Source organism: Seriola dumerili, unplaced genomic scaffold, assembly GCF_002260705.1.
Source record: "Seriola dumerili isolate Sdu_G_001 unplaced genomic scaffold, Sdu_1.0 BDQW01000674.1, whole genome shotgun sequence".
Taxonomy (NCBI): Eukaryota; Metazoa; Chordata; class Actinopteri; order Carangiformes; family Carangidae; genus Seriola; species Seriola dumerili.
In genome coordinates this window covers 1,538,106-1,560,945 of record NW_019174929.1, presented here as the reverse complement: position 1 = coordinate 1,560,945, position 22,840 = coordinate 1,538,106, and the positions used below count along the sequence as shown (strand labels likewise).

The 22,840-nt window shown below is 39.0% G+C and overlaps 1 protein-coding gene across 1 annotated transcript; it reads right to left on the bottom strand.

The window, feature by feature from the left end:
• Positions 1-4,035: 4,035 nt before the first annotated feature.
• Positions 4,036-21,720, bottom strand: dhx38 (DEAH-box helicase 38). The gene is made up of 27 exons (XM_022765365.1): positions 21,502-21,720; positions 20,288-20,616; positions 19,521-19,717; positions 19,020-19,181; positions 18,745-18,907; positions 18,504-18,622; positions 18,338-18,411; positions 18,069-18,224; positions 17,754-17,915; positions 17,525-17,632; positions 16,598-16,722; positions 16,309-16,446; positions 16,028-16,214; positions 14,939-15,124; positions 14,659-14,799; positions 14,078-14,188; positions 13,404-13,520; positions 13,120-13,227; positions 12,895-13,007; positions 11,133-11,341; positions 9,710-9,864; positions 8,846-9,001; positions 8,535-8,669; positions 7,939-8,064; positions 7,746-7,841; positions 7,081-7,202; positions 4,036-4,885 (listed from the first exon to the last, which is right to left on the bottom strand). Exons 2-27 carry the CDS (start codon positions 20,611-20,613, stop codon positions 4,804-4,806), a joined length of 3,774 nt encoding a protein of 1,257 aa, XP_022621086.1. The 5' UTR covers positions 20,614-20,616; positions 21,502-21,720; the 3' UTR covers positions 4,036-4,803.
• Positions 21,721-22,840: the final 1,120 nt, after the last annotated feature.

The window sequence follows — 22,840 nt, the reverse complement described above, 5'->3', positions numbered from 1 at the left end:
AAAACGTCATAGTATAGTAAGACATCAAAAATCATCAAATAAAAAGTCCTGCAAATTACATAGTATAGGAAGGCATAAAAAGTCATGAAACCACACAATACAATACAGCATAAAAAGTCATAACAACGTCCCAGTGTATTAAGAAATAAAAAGTCAAATAAACATCACAGTATAGTAATTCATAAAAAGTCATCAAATTGTCATAGTGTAGTAAGGCTAAAAAAGTTATAAAATGAAAAGGAATAAAAACGTCATGGTAGAGTAAGGCATGAAAATTAATAAAAACGTCATAGTACATTAAGGCATAAAAAGTTATAAAAACGTCATTGTATATTAAGGCATAAAAACGCCATGAAAACGTCATAGTATAGTAAGGCATCAAAACTCATTAAAATGTCATCGTATAGAAAGGTACAAAATCATCATTAAAACGTCATAATATCATATCATCATCATCATCATATCATTTAGGTATTAAAAACGTCATTGTTTAGTAAGGCACAGGCTTAAAAAGTCAAAAAAAAAGTCATAGTATAGTAAGGTATAAAAAGTCAAAATTATGTCATAGGATAGTAAGGCATAACAAGCAATATAAATGTCATAGTATAGTAAGGTATGAAAAGTCATAAAAACATTGTATAGCAGGACATAAAAAGTCATAAAAATGTCCTAATATACTAACGCATAAAAAGTCATAAAAATGACACAGTATAGTAAGTCATAAAAATGCTTTTGAATAGTTTTTTAAACCACATCCTATCATCACTTATTCATTTTAAAAATACCACAGTTCACTGAGTTTAATATTTGTTAGACAAGTCCTCACATGTTGCAGGGACACAACACACAAGCAGGCTTTGGTGTACCAATTGGCACCACCTATTACACATCGTATGCAAAGCCACTCTATCAGTGCAAGCAGTTATCAAGTGAAGGACGGCTTACAACAAACATGCACTGCTTCCATCATAAACCACATGTGGGTTCTGAACTGGTGAAGGTAAGGGACTACAGAAGACGGGGGGTGGGGTGGGGGTTGGGGTGTCACATTCAAAATTCAATCAAGTGAAGGCCATCTCCAGCAGGGTAACAGGGAGTGGAGGGAGGGGGGATGAGGGGAAACTCAGCTGAAGTTTCCACTGGGCCTGCTGTGCTCCTAATGCAGCCTTGGATGTAATTGGGTCCCAGAAGGCTGTTCATTATCGGGGGTGAGCGAGGCAACAAAACAGAAAGGGGTGGAAAGAGAAAGAAAATGTCTCATTCTTTGCTCAGTGCCTCCGTCCCGGCACCATTATGGGACAAGAGTTAATTAAAAGAGCAGTTGATGCCTCTGTTTTTCTCATCAATCTCACTTCTGCTCTTATTAAGTTTGTAATGACAGCAGAGCTTGTCCCTGTCTGCCACCAGACACAAAAACAAGGGGGAGGGATGAGAGCAAGGGAAGGGTGGGGCAGTTAATGTGAGGGACAGCTCATCTCAACAAATCTCACAGTGTTCAACAACTAACATTCACCGTAATCCCTCCATCAAATCTCAGGGTGACGATATGTAGTCAGCAGAGGAGAGCTGTACTCTTATGAAAAGGCAGCTTCTTTATTTGGGGTGTGGCAGAAGAGCTCATTTAAGAGGCGTGGCTTTGCACCATAATCCTGTGGCTCCTATCTCCAGCGCCTTGGAGGCCATTTTAATTCCTTCCATCATTACAGGGACCTTCCCTGGAAAGCTTTGGTAAAGGTGACTGCTGACACTGTCATTCACAAGGACTATTTCAAAATGTCAGCCCATAGCTGAGATTTGTCTCATTAAAGTTGGTGGAGTCCATTATATCCATCCCCTCCTCCGCCTGCCACACTCAATCAAGAGGACTTGGAGAATTGAGGGGGTCAAGGGAACGCTCATAATCATGGTTATTTGCATAAGGGTTACACTGCGACAGACTATCCACTGACCAACAAGAAAGGAGAGTAGCAGAGGGATTCAGCTAAGAGAAAAACACAGCGAGTTTTTGCACACTACATTTGAAGAAATCACAGGCAGGCCAGCTTCTTTTTGTCTTTCCTCCTCCAAATTGATGCCAGCTAGTAAGACTGGTTTCAGCTGAGAGGCATCAAGAAATGTCAGCATAACCGTGATGAAGACACTGGAACACCATCCAGGCTTTTGTTCAGCAGTCTTGTGACCTCAAGATTTACATACAGCTTCAATAAAGCCAGACCCAAGATCCACCCACATATAGCCTGGCTCTTCATCTAAAGCATATCAACATCTTTACAGCTGAGGGGTTTCAAAGCCCCGGGATCACTCATGTAGATGTGTGACATCTGTGGGTGCGAGAGCCTGAGCGAGGGAGGGACGGACCCGAGCTTTTTGTTTCTCTCTGATCAGTTTCACTTGCCTCAGCTCACAATTGTGAAGCTGACAATGACAACAACCATTCCGCGAATTTCATTATGCAGCTCACAGGACGTTGCTGTGTTTAGGTTGTGTCGTATTTGTATTTACATATTGTGCTACCAAGTCCCAAGACCTCAAGCTTGCTGTAAGAAAAAGTTTATCATATGCAGCAGTTGACTATTGGAATACTTCTGATGATGTGAAGTCCTTCCTCAACCTACTAATCAGTGTCTCCATCATGTATTTTCATTTGGATGAACAAGTTTTGTAGAGATAAGTAGCTTTTGATTGACAGAAAATTAATTATATAATTATATCAGCTTCTAAAATGTGAGGATTTGCTGTTTTTTTTGTCGAATGATAGTTAACTTAATATCTTTGGATTTGGGTAATGAGTTGAAAAAAACTAGCAATTTTAAGCTACTTTTTCTACAACTATTCAGTTCACAGAAAAAAACTCAGCAACTGTTTTGATAATCCATTAATTGTTTAAGTCATTGTTCAATCAAAAATGTCAAACGCAGTTTCAGCTTTACAGATGTATTTGCTGATTTTCTTTGTTATGTGATAGTAAATGTATCTTTTGAGGTTTGTATTGTTAATCGAACAGTGAGCAGTTTGAAACAGAGCTGAAACAACTTATCAGTCGAAAATTAATCTGCAAGTATTTGATAATCATTTAAGTTGCTCCATTTAAGTTATTGTTTAAGCAAAAATGTCAAACAATATTGGGTTTTAGCTTCTCAGTTGTGAGGTACTGCAGCTTTGCATGTTTAACATGTTACCTTGGATTTTATAAAAAAGCGATTTCTCTATTTTCTAACATTTTATAAACCGAACAATAAATCGATACTGAAAAAATCCCCTTGGGTTCAAAGAAATTATAATCGGGATTTCACTAGTTTTTGAAATATTAAGATAAAAACTATTAATCTGGAAGTAATCGGCAGCTCAATAGATAATGAAAATAATTGTTTGTTACACCACTGAAGTGTTGTTACCTTTGCGGTGCCTGATTAAGTCTCTGACTGTAGAAAAGGATAGTGGACATAGTGCATGTGCACAGCTGGGAACTGTGAAATAAACCATTCACCATTGTTTTGCTTTTATAGATACATAAGCGAGCATTCACTCAAGAGCCCCGTGCCACTTAATAATTTGCATCGCTTTCACTTATTGAGCCATCATTCATGCCAGTGCAAATTAACTTGAAATGCTTCAAAATGACATCATTATTTTAGGCCCTTGCAGTGCACAAAAAGACACATTAGTAACTACAACATTAAATGAAATCACCTTAGATTAGAAAAATAGCTAACATTTATTTTTTTTCCTTTTACAAAAGATGTTGAGAGAAAAAAAATCCATTAGCTGTCCCCCTGTTGTCTGAGTTCCATGTAGAAAAGAGAAAACAGAACCACTGTCACTATCCAAACATGGCCTTCACTGAACTGTTTTGTTACAGACAGACCAGTCTATCTGAAGCTGCATGATATTCTGATCAGCTGAGAGGGCAGCGGAGGGCGAACATCAACAAAAGCACATTGTTGACCCATTTAAAAGATTTGTTTGCAAACGTTCAGAGGAAAACCACAAAGAAAACTGTGCACTTTTTATGAACAGAAGAACCGTGAAAATAAAACAGTTGATTATGTTTAATCCAGCGTGGTGATGTTTTGTATGAAGCAAAGCTGTGGTACATTACATTGTTGGAACAAGGGTAACTCAAAGTACAAAAAGGTCAATTGCCTAAGCCTGCATGAGTGTGTTGTGTGTGTGTGTGTGTTAGGGGGTATTGCAATACAAATATAGAGCGTGAAGACACTCATGCCACAAGTACAGTTTGAATAGTGCTTCAGTGTGTCAAGGAGCACTTCATGGTGGCACACACTGTTCAAGCTGCAACTGTACAAGAACTAGTAAATGCATGGACACAAGACACAGGTAACATTGAAATTAGATCACTATCTATCAGCCTCCCTCTGACAACATACTCATGGTGGAAAAAAATGCAACAGCATATAGAAAATTAAATGTTTCTAATGCAGGTAAAATCATTATGTTCATACATCTGTAAAAACACTTTCTGGTAATGACCACATATAAATACCGTATATACAAAAAAACACATCCTTTAGTCTTCCTTAAAATGTTTTATGGAAACAGCTGGCTGATGAAGGTGTAGGGAGGCATTTTGATGGTCCTGGCTCATCTTTGAGCCTTGTGCCTTATACAAGTTCTCACTCTAGTGGTCTGTACATGAACTGCAGTTGATTCTGGCCATGCTTGCAGGGACAAATGGCAGCTGGAAGTTACAGTGTTTCTTTGTGCTGGTGTGGTCCACGTCTGGATGACAATGAGTTCTAAGGAGCCAACATGGTTGGTGGGCTTTAACTTCAGGGAGGAATTTTACAGTCCAAATCGGGCAGGGGTGCGTCTGGGTGTCATGGGGGTCTGCTCTCTTCTTCCTGGTGTGCAGATTTTCACTGCCCTGAGTTAGACAAAATCAGAAGCAAGATAAGTTTTATTTGCTGTGACAATTCCACCAAATTCTTTACTGTTTTACTTCACTTACATTAGGAAAGTAACTGTTTTTTTTTTTTGTTTTTTTTTAAAAAGCTAAAGGTGTGGGAAAGGCTGGCCTGTGCAGCTGAATGTGAACATGAAAGCAGCAAGACTGGAGGAGAGTGAAAAGACAGGCTGGTGTCTCTGTGAAGAGTGTTGGGACGTAGAGCCTGACGCCTCTGACAGCACAATCTATCATCTTTAATTACAGCAGCGTGACACCCTCACACTGCCCACACTTCTCTCATCTCTCTCTCTTCCTCACACACACACACACACACACACACACACACACACACACACACACACACACACACACACACCTGCAGCAATTACCACCATCAGGCCATAACCCCCTTCTGTCACTGTGTCCCCCTCTCTCTGTTCCCTTCAGGAGAAATAATCGTTTCTCTCCATACATAAGCTTCTACTAGTTCCACAACAGCAGTGCACACGTGTAGACATGTACATGTAGTACTCAGATTTGAACACAGATTTGCGTCTGCCATTTTTTTCATTTTTCTATTTACTACAGATATAGATAGTGTATATTAAAAAATTACAATTTAGCAAATCAAACTACTGTGTTTTAGACATTGGAATGTTTTTTTTCCCCACCCATATACTGTAGGTATCCACTGGTTTCTGTTCATTTATGTACAATATAAAAAATCTATTAGGCCTGCATTCATCAAATATATTATTGTCGAGTCGAAATTCAGACTTTTCAAATTCATATGTAACTAAATTGGAATTACCACATGATAACAGTCTAACTTTGACAAATATTAAAGGCACATTCACTTGATGCACATTGTGATTTTAATTGATTTTCTATATACCTATACACCCTGCAGTCAAAAATGGCCGGCAAAAATGTGAAGCATACACAGGCCTTTGTATTATTTGAAATGTGGAAAATTGTAATTTTATCAGAAACTGCTTCTACAGAATAAGTAAAGAGTAGTGCAAATCTAACTGTGGACTTGATGCCACCTCTTCAGTACTTGACAGAAGGGCTACAACTAACTTTTTTTTTTTTTTATCAATTCATCTGCAGAATATTTTCTTGAGTAATCAACTAATTGTTTAGTCTGTAAAATGTCAGGAAATGGTGAATAATGTCATCAGATTTTCCTAAAGCCCAAAGTGACATCTTAAAATGTTTTTTGTCGACCCCACAGTCCAAAACTGCATATCAAAAAAAGTATTGAGGTTCAATACCCAGCTCTGCTTACACATTAAGGCTTTGTCCTTGAAGTGCCTCATATGGAACAACAAGGGACCCCCACTTCCAGCTCTTGCCACTGACGTGATTCTAAAAACACTCACTCACATAGTTCTACATTTATACACAAAACAGATGACTGGGCCATTTACTAATTCACACCACTAATCTGTGCTGGTGAGCAGGGAGACAGGTGATGAGCAGCTGGCACATGAAGGCGTACCCGACAAATTATTTCATCCTGGTCACACTGAACTCATAGAGGAGATGCTTATGAGGCCTGTCGGAGGACAAAGGAAACCAAGAGCCCAGGAGAGCCTTCAATGTTCATTATCACACATTGAACTTCCTCTGCTTAAATCTAATTCTTAATCCTATAGCTCGAGTGTGATTATTTTTAAAAGATCTGTCACAGGCGTCGTCACACAAACTCAAGACAGATAAACCAGCTGATTAATTAACTATAAAAGTTCTTTTTTAAATCTGTCTTTATAAAATTATTTCTCTGTGTAAAGCTCCTGGATGGGTGTGAAATTAATTTTTTGGTCTAATTTGAAAATGAACGTTCCCCTCCTTTCTCTGCTCTGGTATGGCACAATTTAAATTGCTGCAGTAATGGGGGTCAGCCAGGAGTCAATATTATTTCTTTTTGTCTCGTCTGGAGGGACCAGAGGTGAGAAAAGCTCATCATGAAGAGTGAGAGAGTTGGAATAGAGAGAGTGGGAGAGGAGGAGGAGGAGGGGTGAGTGAAGATATGGATTGGCAGTGAGGTAGGTAAATTAAACGTTTCTATCTTGACTGTGTATGGAAAATGAGGGCCATGGGAAACTATTGTTGGATGAGGCCCGTGTGTGAAGAGGAACCAAAAGGAAGAGAGATGGTCGCTGACTTACTTAACACTCCCAGTGTTGCTCTTCTTCTCCTGCTCCTCTCGACGCGTTCTCAGCTGCTCCTCAGCCATGGCCATCTCCTCCTCCATGTTGGTGATCTCCTCCTTGGCCCGCCGACGGTTCTCCTGGAAGAGCAACCCAAACAGATGAGGAAGGTATAAAGAAAAATAGGACAAGATACATTTTAGTCAATACAGCAGACAGATGCACAAGGTTGTACCTTCATATGCTGGTGGTGTTGTTGACCACTTAAAAGGGCAATAAGGTCTGGGTCACAGTTAGTGTTCCTGTTCATCCCAAAAGTGCCAACCAGTCAAGTCCTTCCACACCAAAGTGGGAAAATCCCTTTTTTATAGATATGGCTTTCTGCACAGGGGCAACATTTTCCCTAAACTGTTGCAACACTATTGTCCAAAAGGCTGAAAGGTCAGGATGCCCCACTGTGGGTTCCTTCATATGCTCAAGTCAAAGAATGGTTGCATACCAGTGACAAGGGGCCACTGCTTCCTTGTAAGGGGTCACAAACCAATAGTCTAAAATATCCCTCATGAAGATCAGCCCCACATCAAAAGGTACACAAACGTGGTCATTCCTGTCTACATACTGTTGTCCGTGTTGTAAATTAACCTAATATGCATTGAGCATATACCAGCCATGTCTTGCCTTACCTGTCTGCTTTTTCCTGCATGTTTGATGCTATAAAACATGGGCCCCAGTTCTGCCAGCCACTCCCCATCCACTGCAGTCACACACTGCATGTACTCCTACAACACAAAGCACAAGTTGAACATCAACAACACATACAGTACATCATTAATTGTTTTCATGTTGGCTATGTTCTGTAGTGGACAGATTCTTTACCTTGGTGGTCATGACAAGCTCGTGGTAGATGATGTAGTCAGGAGTGTAGCCCATACCAAACAGGGAGCTGGTAGGATGGAGGTGGCATGGCATGCCTGTCCTCACGTTCACATATTCCCCAATGCCCTGGGAGCAAACACATGCATAAATAACAAATTATATGTGCGATTCAGAATTTATGGATGAGGAAAATGGGACCCTGTGTGCTTTAGTGTGCTAAAGTTTAACTGTGTGTATTGGTCTAAGTGTGTGTGTGTGTTTGTGCCTGCATCTACGGGTGCACTTTAAGGTCAGAGCAAAGCAGGTCATCTGGGCTAATTTGCTTCTTCACCTGGCTTAGGCAGCAGGAAAATGAATTTTAAGTATATCCAACACTGCTACGATCGCTTGGGTTAGCCGGCAACTCATAAGTCAAACTGAGAGCCTTGATTATATAGTCATGATTTCAAATTCCCTTTCAGATCTTAGCGCTGTATTAATGTGAGGCCAGAAGGGATATTTCACCACTCTGTAATTATGCTGCTATAAATCTGCCACAACCAGTTGCCACTAGGCGTAACATATTAACTGAGGAAAACCCAGAGTGCAGAAAGTACCTTGAGCTTGGCAGCCTGGTGGAAGTAAGCAGCACATATGCACTTTCTGATGATGTCCCAGTCTGAGCCACAGGAAACCAGATTCATTCTCTGCTGTACCATGATGTCCTTTAACTGGGAACGCACCTCGCGCACCTGTATAAAAACAGTGTGCATTTGAAGTGGAATCATATAGAAAAACAGTGCTACCTGTTGTTAGACAGTACTGAGCAAACAGTTGGCTTAAAATCAAAATTTAAACTGTGAGACCTGCAGGAATTTAACGAGTGAAAAATGAATGACAGGTTTCCATCCATTTGTGGTAGTCTGACCTTGCGCATGGCCTTGGTGTGGATGAAGTGCTCATTGCACCAGATGCTCGAGTAATTGTTGTTCTTCCACTGCATGTAGACGTTAAGGTAGGTGAGGTGGTCGCTCTCTGGGACTGAGAATTTCTCCCTCACCTGGTCACTCTCCTCCTCACGACCCTGCAACGCAACACGCAATAAGAAATTTTTGTCCATGTAAACGAGCTGTGAACTCAACATAGATAGATGCCACCTTTAAAGATGATACAGCAAATTTATTAGCAAACACTTGCATATGTACTCATCCATCAGATATGGAACAACATTAGTATTCATTTGGAGTCATGTTTCTTGCGCACCTAGCAAATTTAAGTCCAATGTTCACGCTTTATTTTCCACTATGTTCACCAGCTAGTCTCTAACCGTGTCTGCTGTTTGGTGCTGAGCAGGTAGTGTACGGTGGGATTTTAGTGCCTTTTCACTGAGAACAGCTGCCTGCTACAGCCAAAAATAAGGCTATGAGAGTAGTGAGAGTGAACCACAACAGTATTTTTATAGGCTGTAAAACCTAAACAATCAGCTGAAAAATGTTACAAGGGGCAATAGAGCTGAGGAGAACTGCAGGGTCAGATCATAATTCTCTGCGGTTTCATCACTGTGAGCGACGCCCTTCACATACAAGTAGTCAATGGGATCCACTGTAAACACAAAAGTATGGGTTATGGCTATTTTAGCACAACAAAATACATTAATACAAATGGATTCTTAAAAAATGTATAACAATAAGGTTGGCAGCCTCCAATCTATTTTGTACTGACACTTTACAGTAAGTGGATATTGAACGGTAGGTATTTCAGTCATGCTGTAAGTGTATCAAACGAGACGTACCTTAGGTCTGTAGAAGATGGCCGGCACAGACAACATGGAGACAATGATGAGGATGTCAGCACTGCAGCCCATGTCGCATGACACAATCAGCATCTTAGAGAGGGCGGGGTCGAGGGGAAACTCCACCATCAGACGCCCTGTCGGTGTCAAAGCACCTGAGAGGGCAAAAGAGAACACAATTACAAGGTCACACAAGTGCGTGAGATGTGAAAAATGTAGAAAGGACAAGCATAAGCCAAGTGATAAGCTTCTTTTCCATCAAAAGCCTTCTGGCGTGAGGGTGAAGCAAGCATAATGTGACACTTATTTGTCTATCACCATGAGAGAGGAGGATGAACTGCTGACAGCTGAGAATACTTGTAGAGAAAAAAAGAGCGAGATCAAAAACTTTGCCAGTTCTGATTTAAATGATTAGACGACAGAGTCTAAGAAGCTTATGAGGAGGAAAAGCAGAGAAGCAGAGCAGCCAGTTTGGGGCAGGTAAGCCTTAATCAGAGATAATCTGCTGTTAACACACCATACAGGGAATCATCAAAAGTCCCCCCTTATCCCCAAATCCCTAAATCCCCTGGAATCTGGCTAAGGATGAGACAGAAATGAGACCCGACCAGTCAAATCAAACACAGGATCAGTTACTAGGCAATTACTCCACTGGCTAAACCTCACAACTACCTCCTCCAGGCCTGTTTGCAGTGTCTGCATCATCACTGCAGCATCCTTTACAGAAGCTAGTCTCCTGTCTGTGTTTGCGGTGTCAGCATCACTATGTAGCAGCTCAAGTCCACAATAATCTATGTCGCATCTTCATTTTCATCTGAAAAGGAGGATGATTTTGTTGTTTGGCCCTACTGTATACAATTACTGTATGTACTGTATAACACTGCTCTAGGCTAGGTACCACCTGCTACTACTAGTAATACAAAAAGGGGGATGGGATAAGATTTTGTTTGGCAATTATGAAACATTACCAGCAAGAATTTGTTGAAATTCATCAATTAATTATAATACTGTATTTAAATGTACACTGAATGGTGTGCAAAATATAAATTGGTTTTACAATACACGTCAGTCACAGCACATTTGCATTCAGAAATACCAAATTTAATGTTAGTTATTTATGTGACTGTTTTGGGCCTGTCTACTTTACAATGCCATTTAGCTGCAATAAAAAAAGAAATACACACACACACACACACACTCACACATACATATATACATACACACACACACACATATATATATGCGCTCTACGAACAATCAAAACCACAAAAATATTACTATCACATGAGACAAAGATAAGAAAGAAATCTTCACAATTAAAAAACTAATATTCAACATACTGAAAATGATACACTATAGATGTATGTATCATTATAACATAGAATGATGTTTCTGGTAATCCCAACCCCTGTTCACCACCCACCTGTGTTGTCCAGAGCGCCCAAGATCCAGAGCTGGTACATGGAGTTGAGCATATTGTCCTCAGGTGGTGGATCCATGAAGTGGAAGAGGAGCAAATCTTGGACACCCAGAGACTTCAACAGCAGGACTACATTAGCCAGGTTGGTCCTCTGAATCTCTGGTATGGTGGTAGTCAGCATCTCATTCTTAAAAGCACTCTGAGTATAGAGCCTGGACAGAGAGGAGGGCACAGAGACACAGGTGGACATAGACAAAGTGGGTGTAAAATCGGTTTAATCTGAACAAGTGAAACATACAGATGTTTGTCTATTCTTTTTCTCTATTTTTGACAAACTGAAATAATGTACAAACAGGGATAGAGAATATGGTTTTATGGGCCATCTTGTTATGTGGCACGATGTAAATGATTTAGTTCTCTAATATGGGCAGACATGTCAGTGGGATTTGAACTAAACAATAGACATCAGATGAAGATCCGTTGCAAAGGAAAACTCAGGAAGCTTCAACTTATTCAGGGAAACATCCAGAGCCTGACTTAAAACTTTCTCAACAATTACAGCTGTCTGATGTGGTAGTCTATAATTGCAGAACGATTTGAATGTATATGGAGTATTTGAGCTTGTGTGTGAGTGCTTGCAGTCACAGCTAAAAGGGTCTTTGAGTGGGGAATTCTCCATACGTGTGGAGCAAATCAGCGTGACTCACTCTGTGCAATCTCACACACACACACACACACACACACACACACACACACACACACACACACACACACACTCACACACTCAAAGCTACTACAACACCTTAACTGTAGTCTGTGTAAAGCTGTGTAAGCCATGTAAAGAATGTGAACTAAGATAGACACTCAAGTGGGAAAGTAATGTATGTTCCTGCTCTCAGGATGAATTTTTTCTCAGTTAGGGCTGCACAATTAATCGTTTTTGAATCATAACCTTGACTCACAACCCTCTTCAATCTGATTTTTAGATAACAATCCTGCAATGTCTGCATTAGCATTAGCTTTTCTTACAACATTTGTTACAACAAATGACAGAGCTGTGTTACACCACGTGATGATTTGAAAACAAAACTATGTGAGTGTCATAGTGAAATTAAAAGCCATATGAGTCAGCTAGATCATGAAATGCCGCTGCTGGGAGCAACTTATACAACTAGAAAGTGTGGCAGGCAGCAAAAATTCATGATTCACAGTTTGTCACTCATGTTTTACTATCACCGGCACATTGTTGGTTGCACCACAGCATGTGTAGTCTGGGGCAGGAATAAATAAACATGCCCCCGTTCCTGTTTAAGGCCTTAAAATGTTGATTTATTACATAGTTAACTTCCAAAAAAGGATTCTGATCAAGGTTTTTAATGTCCTTTTTCTACACAGTCACGGTAGATCATACAGCATAGTGTATGTTTCATTTACATTGTGAGAAATGAGATTAGTTGTGTGTGTGAAATGTGAAATGTGTGTTTTTCTATTTTCCTAAAGAAAATAAATAATGCAGTAATAATGAGAGGATATGTCTCAATTCTGATAAAAAAAATTATGAATAACATTTTACCTATAATTGTGCAGCCCTACTCTCTGTATTGATAACAAAAAGCCAAAGTTAGGAGATATCTTTGCGGAAATACTAATGTGGCAAAATATGAACTATGCATTATTGCCAGCTCATCACTCTTGGCATGTGACTGTGTGCATGTGCTTGGGCCTGCCAGTGTATGCTGACAGCAGACAAGTGCCTAACTATCACCTGTAACACTGCCCCGGTCCTGTACGTCCTGCTCTGCCAGAACGCTGGTTGGCATTAGCCTGGCTGATGGGATAAACCTGCAGTGCATCCATTCCAATGCGAGGATTGAAAACCTGTTTTCAAGAAGAAAAAAAAAGAAAAAGAAATGAATAAAAGATAAATGGTGTCAGTTAGCTTAAATGACGAACACGAGAAAGATCTGTCATAAACTGCAACATGAAGTACCTTGAGTTTGCAGTACCCTGAATCCACAACAAACATGATTCCATCCACAGTGAGGGAAGTCTCAGCGATGTTTGTGGCAACAATGCATTTTCTCACACCATCTGGAGCCTAGCACAGAATAAAATAAAGGCTGTCAGCAGGAGGTCAGCTATGTTTTCTCACTTGTGGCAATAACATGTACTCAAAATACAAAGTGTAGACATGCATGGGAAATAAGGGCAATCCATTCAAAGTAAAAAAAAAAAAAAAAAAGAATAACATTATGAGCAATGACTTATAGAAACCTTCTGGAAGATCTTGGCTTGGAGGTCAGATGGCAGCTGGGAGTATATGGGCAGCACAGCCAGAGGTGGAGCATTCTCCAAGTCTTCCAACCGCTCTACAATCTGATCTGATGTCACCTGCAGGGAAAAGAAAATACTTTAATTCCCTTCAGACCCCAAAATGGACAATCTCTTGTTCCCTGTCAACATACAAAATATGTTAAAAAAAAAAAAAAAAAAATTTGATATATGTTAAATATAAAATATATGTATACATTATAGACAAGATGTGTCCCACATGGTAGACAGTTTGCTTAGTTTAGTTAGTTTACAGTAGATAATGTTTTACTTTAGTTTTATTAAATTTATTTGTAATGTAACTTGTTATTTGGTACAAACCACGTACAAAAACATTTTGTATTGTACCAAAATCAAACATGTAAAAGGCAGAAACACAATGTATGCCCATGGGGGAGATAATATTTAACAACATCAAATTTTTTGGAAATTGGCCTATTGGTCAACTGACATTTTATTTATTGAAGAAATTTGTAGGGAAAATATCTCTCTTTTATTTATGCAGCACCTTTTTTACATGAAATTCAAATCACAGTCCTTTATGCAATATGTTTATATAATATAAAATATAAATAATAAACAATCACTTGAGTGATAATACCAGCCGCATCCCTCACCTCGATATCCTCCTGCCCAGGCATAAAGATGAGGATGTCTCCCAACAACCCACTGAGATGGATCTGCAGGGCCTGCTTCACTGCTGCCTCCACATAGTCCTCCTGAGGCGTCTACACATCACACAACACATCAGTTCAACACAATCTACACTACAGTAGAGACAAGCTTTTTACTGGTATATGCCCAAGTTTATTTCACATTTCAATTTGCAGTATATATATTGTCTATAGGGTATTTCAATAGAAAGCTGAGTGCTGAAGTGAAAGTATTATTAAATGTGATAAATATTTTTACTATACTTATGTCTATTTTATAGACTTTTAAGGTCAAAATCATTTTTTAAAAGTTTAACATTTCATTACAATCTCTGATCATATTTTGAAAAAAAATATATATTAGAGCCTTATTAAGACAAGCTCAGAAAAATAACATATGAGCTGTAACACCTGATATTTGAAATAATAATAATAATTATTACTATTATCTAAAGCTGGCAGAATGTCCTAGTGTCAAAGATGCAATGTAGTGAGGATGTAGTGTAAGTGCCTGAACAGAAACTAGAATGGAAACATAAACCTACCTTACTAAATAAGATGTCTACAGGAAATGTTCTTCCTGGAATATTGAATATGGGTACGTTGCCAAAAAACGCTGCAAACTTGTCTGAGTCCATAGTTGCAGAGGTAACTATGAGTTTCAGATCAGTGCGTCGAGATACAACCTAGCAGGAAACAGTAGACAGAAGTGATAAAATGAGAACATCATTAAATCATCACTGAATCGAACGGTACAAGCATCTGCCTGTCTTGGAAATGAAAAGAAATCTATCTTTAAAGAGCGTTGGGTAGTGGTCTACTGACCTCACGTAACAGGCCAAACAGTACATCAGTATTCAGGGAGCGTTCGTGAGCCTCGTCCATGATAACGGCACTGTAGTGGTCCAGGTCTGACTCCCTCAGTGATTCCCTGAGCAGGATACCATCTGTCATGTACTTGATCAGAGTTTTCTCTGATGTGCAGTCCTCAAAACGGATTGCGTAGCCCACCTGCAGGCAACATCATTAGTCAGTAATCAACTGAGAATAATATGTATGTACTTTAAAGTCTTTAAAGTATGATATGCATAGTGATTACAAAACATACCAGAAAATTAGGCCACTTAATTCAAATAAAAATGCCACCTAATGCCACCTTTTGACAAGCTTTACATAATATTAAAGCACCTCCACTGTTTTCTTTCAGGCCAGCGACATGCAAGTTTTTCATTTTGTCCACTAGATGGTGGTGTTACACCATATATGACTTAATATTGAGGGGGGGCTCAAACTGGTCATTACATAATACATTAAATACCATACTGCACATGACATTCCAATCAACTTCATAGCAGAGATATAGAAACACAGGACATGGTACCTGTGTCTCTACTCAGATTCTACTCAAGTCCACAGTTTAACTATATTTGTGAAAGCACTTATTTGAAATTAAAAACAAAGCAAGAGTTACTGTTCTTAATCAAAGTGTTCAATGTTGAAGTGACATCCTGGTTCAAGTTTCCTTTGTCATTTTAGATCATTAAGAATTTATTTAAACCTGTTGGACACAATTGTAAAGCTATTGCCATCAGCGTTAGTCTGTTCTTAAATTGTGTTTAAAGACATCTAAATGTTATCATCTGCCAAGATTTCAAAAAATTGCAATAAATAAATGATACTTCTTATTAATTTCGCAGACGCCAAAATAGGTTAAATAAGCAAAATTAGACAAATTAGCGAGGGGAGGGTTATGACCAATAGCCAGAGTGAACTCCTATGCTCAAATCAATATTTAGGGCATTATCTTTCAATATACAGCAAATTGATCCATATGAGATTGCCATTATATTTTCACAATCAGAGATCAAACAACACACAGAAGCAGACTGCTGGCACTCCAGTCAGCTGTCTCACCTCCTCTCCAAGGCTGGTGCCGATCTCCTCGCTGACTCTCTTGGCTACACTCATGGCTGCCACTCTCCGGGGCTGAGTACAACCCACCATGCCGTAGCTGGTGTAGCCATCCTCATGCAGGTACTGGGTCAGCTGAGTGGTCTTCCCACTGCCCGTCTCCCCAACAACAATCACAATGCTGTTGTCCCTGCAGATAGACATTGAAACAGTCACAGTTATAACACAATCTATGAATAACTCATCACAGTTCTGATGCGAACACTCCGTCTGTGTATAAATACCTTATGATGTTAAGAAGTTGCTGCCTGACAGCAAAGATAGGCAGGTACTGCCTCTGTTCCAGGATAGTCTTCTTCTTAGCAAACTCACTGCTGGCCTCTGTCTTCTCCTTCATGTGGTCTGCAAATTTCTGCTCTGCTCTGTAAGGCAGAGAAACAGAGCAATCAAAAAAACGAATGTGGCAGGTCGGAAAATCTCACTCTACAGTTCTGTGAGTTAAGCCTGGGGATTATTAAAAACAAACTGTGAAATGTCATCTAGATCCAAAATTTGCATAGACAGTCTGGTCACCTGTAGTCTACTTTGCCATCCTCGCCTACGACTTTGCCTCCAGAGACATCTTCCTCCTCTTTCTTCTTGATCCCCATGATATCTCCCAACTTGGTGCCTGCCAATTCCCAGTGTTTGTGCTGTGCCTGAAAAAGAATTATTCAAATTAAGTAATATAATTATGAAAATTAAAGCTTCAAATTGAAATTTCATGCACATTCAACACACAGAAGAGATGACAAAGCATCTGGTGTCACATTTGTTAAGTTGTTTCACATTGCTGATGGTTGTATGCAGTGAAAATGTCATCCATCAAGCAGGTAGGGTAATCTTGAATAAATTATTTACTGAAGTGATGAAGTTAGACAGCATTGGCATTATCAACTGGACAGTGCGCACCAACAAACCCCATTAACATTTCTCAACAGCAGAGTATGAAGATCATATCTGCTTTTTTTATAGTCCTGCAAACAGATGGACATAACAATGATGACGATGAAATGCACACTGGTTTCAACTTTAAATGTATACATCAACCAGTAGCAGAATAATGAACAACCTGCATTTCACCAAACATGCCCAACTATTCATTAATTGTTGGTGTTGAGTTTAAAATTATTCAGCATGCCGGACTTTATTATTTGGTTACCTTATAAAGGGTCAAGGTAACTTCCATTGCTTTTTCAACAGAGAACTGCAGAACTTCTGTCTGTGAGGACTTTCCATTAATATACGACTGTCATAGTAATTTTAAACCGATCTTATACTAACCCTAGAGTCCTAGACCAATCCTGCTTATGTATTGTAAAAAAAAAAAAAAAAAAAACCTGTTGAAACCAAAGTCAAGCAGTGTCACATACACTTTTTTCCATCAAGCCTCTGCATTGGTTTGAAAGTAACACTCATATCCTGTAAATCATTTTCATTTAAGTTATTAATCCAGCCAACCTTCTTGCGTTCTTTCTGCTCACGATGTTTACGGACAAGCTGGCTGCCCTTTCGAGAGATAATGGCCATGTCGGAGGTAGCATCTTTCACAGGAATGACAGGTTCTGGCTGCAGCAGGAAAACACACACACAAACATTTAGATTAAAAACAAAATCCTTCAATATAGTTCTGGCAAAAATATATGATGTAAGGCACTGAACTGTTATTAAATATTCTACTCTTAGTCACCTGTTTAGTGAAGACTATTCTTCCATCCAGGAAAGGAGGAACCAGGTTGTGAACCAGCAGGTGAACCTTAGCAGCATTATCCTCCTCAAAATCTTCATCCACCTCCAACCTCTGCACCACACCACTGGTCAGCATACGGTTGGTCTCCCATCGCTCATTATCCTGAAAGAAATACAGTTTGATACAAAGCCATACTAACACAGAGAGATGCACTAAAAAGACAAATACACAAATCTGTTGACATGCATCCAGTATATTCCTGTGCATGCAGACACACAGTTCTGATTAAGTTGATATGAAGCACTGTGGTTATACCTCATTGATCTGTCGCTTCTGTGCAGATATTCTTTTCTGAGTCTGCTTCTGAAGGATCTGTTCTCTTTTCTTTATATATTCATCAGAAGTGGAAGTGAAAGGGTTGTGGAACTCATCATAGCCTTCATCCATCATGTACCAATCTCTGTCAGCTTGCTGTAAAACAGTGACCCACAATAAGAGTTGTCAAAAAGAAAAAAAAACCTTACCACCAGAAAATAGTTAATAGTTTCTATGCGTCATAAATGAGGAATAACTCTACCACTCACCTTCTGGTCCTCCTCCCACTGTTCTTTCTCATCCTCATTATCAAACATAATTCCTCCCTCACCATCTTTCCTACCTGAAGAAGAGACAGAGTAAGAAATGGTATCAGACATACAACATTTAAATCTTGCATATGAGAATAAACTGGCTTGTTTTTTGGAGTAGTACCTTTTCCTTGTGATAAACGAGGCGTAGAACCTAAATGCTTTCTGTCATTGGCCCACTCATTGTACTTATAGGATGGAGTAGGTAGTGGTGTGTCGTCAGGGTAACGCCCTCGGACTGACCTAAGCACACAGCAGACAGACGTTATGCATTGAACCATCAAGTTTTGTGTAGATTTTTCAAATAAAACTAAAGCTTTGGGGGCAATGGGAATGTGAGATAAAATGAATGACGGTTATTTTACCTTTCCCTCCTCTCACTCTCTCGGCCAGAACGATGGCTTCGCTCTGAGCGATCTGACTCTCTGTGAGATGGGGCAGGGGACGGAGACTCCCACTGGGAATGCCTTGAGCTGGCATAACCACTGTCATCCTCATCCCAGTTGGAGCGTGAGGGTGTGAAAGCATCTGTTTAAAATTAAGACAGCTTAGTCAAACAATTTAACTAAAGATGCTGTGTAAGATCATTACAATGGTACAATAATAAGTAATAAATAAAATAAATAATAAACAACAATACCTCTTGGGCGATGCTGTGGTGTCGCGGGTTCATCTCTCTTACTACCCCGGCTGATGCGATCAGACCAGCCATCTCTCTGTGACCGCTCACTCCTCTCACTGCGCTCCCCGCGCTCCGACCGGCTGCTGCTGCTGCCACGACTGTGACTACTCTCTCGCTCATCTGACAGACAGAGACAAGGGACAGTTACTCTCAGCAACTCTGACTGCTGAACAGAGTTAATATTTGCTTTCATTATTGACTGATCTACTAATTAAGTTAAATTAAAAAAATTAAAAAATAAACAACACTTAATAAATAAAGGTAAAAAAAAAAAAAAGGAAAATAATGAAGCATCATCAATATTTAATTTCATATTGTTGTAACATGTGTCCAAAAACAAAATGCATTCATTTTACAAGTTTGGAATCTTAACTTCATAAATGATGCTGGACCATGACCAAAAGTCTAATCACATTAAAATGCAATTACTGCTACATGACTGCGCATCTTTAGAATCACCTCTTTCACTTCTTCGGTCTCTGCCCTTATCTCTGCTCCTTTCTCTGTCTTTTTCTCTGTTCTTGTCCTCTTTGGAGGAGGCGTAGACTCCATGCTCACGTCTGTCTTTCTCTCTCTGCTGGTGTCTGCGTCTGAACTCTTCACTGACCCCCCCAGGGTTTGAGGGTGTCTCAGAGCCAGTCACACGATACTTCCTGCTGCCAAGACAAAAATGAAATATTAAACATTAGTCATACCTTACATATTAGTATGCTACTACAGCTGCTAAAATAATAAATGAGTAAAAGGGGAACAAAGAATATTCCAGCAAAAATACATAAACACTAAAAGAGAAAGGGTATTATGTTTTGCAATGACTCAGCGACAGTCCTGATTTTGTATTGGATTGCATTGCTATGGTAAACTGGCCTTTTTCTATAAGAGGATTTTGCAGGATAAAAAACTGGGAGGTCCAGTAAATAAAACACTACGAAATTACAAATGAGATTTTTTTTTCCACAATTACCGTTTCATTTCTTCACTTTTCATCTCAAAATTTTGGCAGCGTGACATTATGGAATAAAATATACAAATAACAAATATTTTGTTTGTTTATTTATTCATGTATATTTTTAAATGCATGTTTTTTTTAATCTCATAATGTCTGGTTTATTTAATATTGAACACATAACATTGAACACAGAGACATGAGGGATGGGTGTTGTCTATCTGATTATACATTATCCACAATTTTCAACAAAATATTGTTATGAAGCAGTGACACTTACCTCTCCTTCTTAGCACCTTTGTTCTTATCACTGTCTTCATCATCAGACCCGGAGTCACTTTTACCTTCCTCCCAGTCCTTGTAGGAGGAAACCTTTGACTTCTTTCTATTTTTGTCTTCACCACTAGCATCTGCTTGCTCCTTACTCTCACGCTCTTTCCTTTTCTGGGCAGCCAGCAGATCTAACCCCAGCAAAGATGTGCGTGGAGTGGGTGCCCGGAAAACATGGGGCTCTACAGCAGCACTCTTCTTCTTTACAATAAGACCACCAACTTGAGCAGCTGGATCAGTCCCTTCCAGCCTGTGCATAGACACATCATCATCCATTATCTGTAGGGAAATAATGACATGTAGAAGAGGTGAAAATGTGTAGTGCTACTAAACCGTTGTTTCTGACAATCCATGTGAAGCTTAACTTCCCAGATATTGTTTCTCAGAAGCTTCAGCTTGATTATTTTCATTAACAATAAATCTGTGATATTATTTTAGATAAATCATTTACTACTAATCTAATTTACTACTACTAATCTAAAAGATATCATTTATATAAATATAGCTATATAATAGTGTCAAATGCCTATCACAAGTTTCCAGAGTCAAAAGTGGCTTTTTCAAAATGCTTATTTCGTTCAACCAGCAGTCCAAAACCTAAAGATATTCAGTTTACTCTCATAGATGACTAAGAAAATCAGCAAACACTCACATTTGAGAACTTGGAGCCAGTGAAATTTTAGAATTTCCTTTTAAAAAATTAATTAGATGAGATACTGGAACAAGAAATATATCACTACCATTTCGTAATAAACCACTTGAATAAGTATGGTTTCATGGTTTTTGTCTTATTTACCATCAGAACAATTACTTTCAGTTCAAAGGCGCAACGTAATATAATCTATTGATTAACACAGAAACAACCCAAAAAAACAAAATGCAGACAATCAGCATATTTCTGGCCAAGAATATCCCCAGTTGTGCATTACTCCAAGATCACAAATAGGACTAGGTTTTATAGTAGCTCTCCTATCTCTTATTATACGTCAACAATAATGTTGAACAGTTTGATGTTCCGCAGTAGTTAGTTTGTTACTGACATGTTTCAGAGGAGCAAACGTGAGGGCAATTAACCACGAGTCAATGAAGAACATGTAAGTGAAATTATTATATTTTCCCCGTATCATAATAATCAAATTAAATCACACTGAAACAATTACGTACCTCAGATAGAGCAGCTAGCGTTAGCTGAGCCGAGGCCAGCTGGGGACTGTAGGACCTACCGCGTTTTCTTTGGGTCTAAAATGCAGAAACTCGCAAATTAAGTTAAAGATTTTAGGTCAGCTAATGGCCTTTTAATCGGATCATAAAACTGGGGACCTACGACTGTCACTGCAAAATATTTAAACTACCGCTTTCGTAAACACGACGCGTATGTTTACAGGCAAGACGGCAGCCATTGCAATCCCACAATTCCAAGGAGTTGCAGAAAAAATCCAAACTTTATTTAAACGGATTGACTCAACAGAAGGCGAGGACTGACAAAAACACAGAATGTATGCATGAGACTCCTACTGCCACACAGAATAAATAAACCAGGTCACGTTTAAATGTGAACTATGAATACGAACGAAAATGTGTTTTAGTAAGCTAAAGTGCACTGAATGATTGAAACATTCATTGTAAAAGGAAGAAAAACTACAGTAAGAGTAAAAAAAATATATCTAATAATATATCTAATACCTTACCTCTGTCAAAAGATAAAAGGTTATAATAGGCTACGCCCATTTAAATGGTTTTGATATAGAACATTAAGTGTTTGATTTGATTGATTTGATTTTTCTTCTGCGTGCGTGTGTGTGTGTGTGTGCGTGCGTGCGTGCGTGCGTGTGTGTGTGTGTGTGTGAAAGTAGATGATGATTAGAAACCTTTCATTCACAATAAAGAGATTCCAGTTATGTCAACAAGTGAGATAAGAAATGCCTGGTGTTACTTTTTTTTCTTTCTTTTTTTTAAAAAGATAAAATTGGACAGTAAAACAATAAATTATTAATTTAAAGAACTTGTTGCTGAAACAGAAAAAGGACATCACATCTTGGTCTTGGAATTTAAAATCGCCAAGAAAACATACCAACTGCCTCAGAAAACTGAAGAATGTGTGGCATCTCTGCCTTATGTTTCTGCAAAGTACTGTGAGTTTCAAACAGATTAAAAGTGAAAAATAAACACAAAAAGGTAGGGGGACATTTTAGATTACACATTATGATGGTCACATCAAGTTAAAGCACTTTAGTGAAAGTCTTTACATAATCACTACAAAACACAATCTAGATATCTTAATGAGTTAAACTTACTGACTGAAATTGTTAACACTTAATCAGTACTCCATCTATTGTATTAGAGGCAACGACTTTTCAGTTAATCCTCTTAAAATGGTGCCCAATGGTTTTTTCTTCCCAACAAAAGGATAGGAATCAATACCACAGCCAGTGATATATAAATATATACATGTTTATTTGGATCTTATTTATCCTTGAAGGTTGTAGGCTACTACTAGTACAGT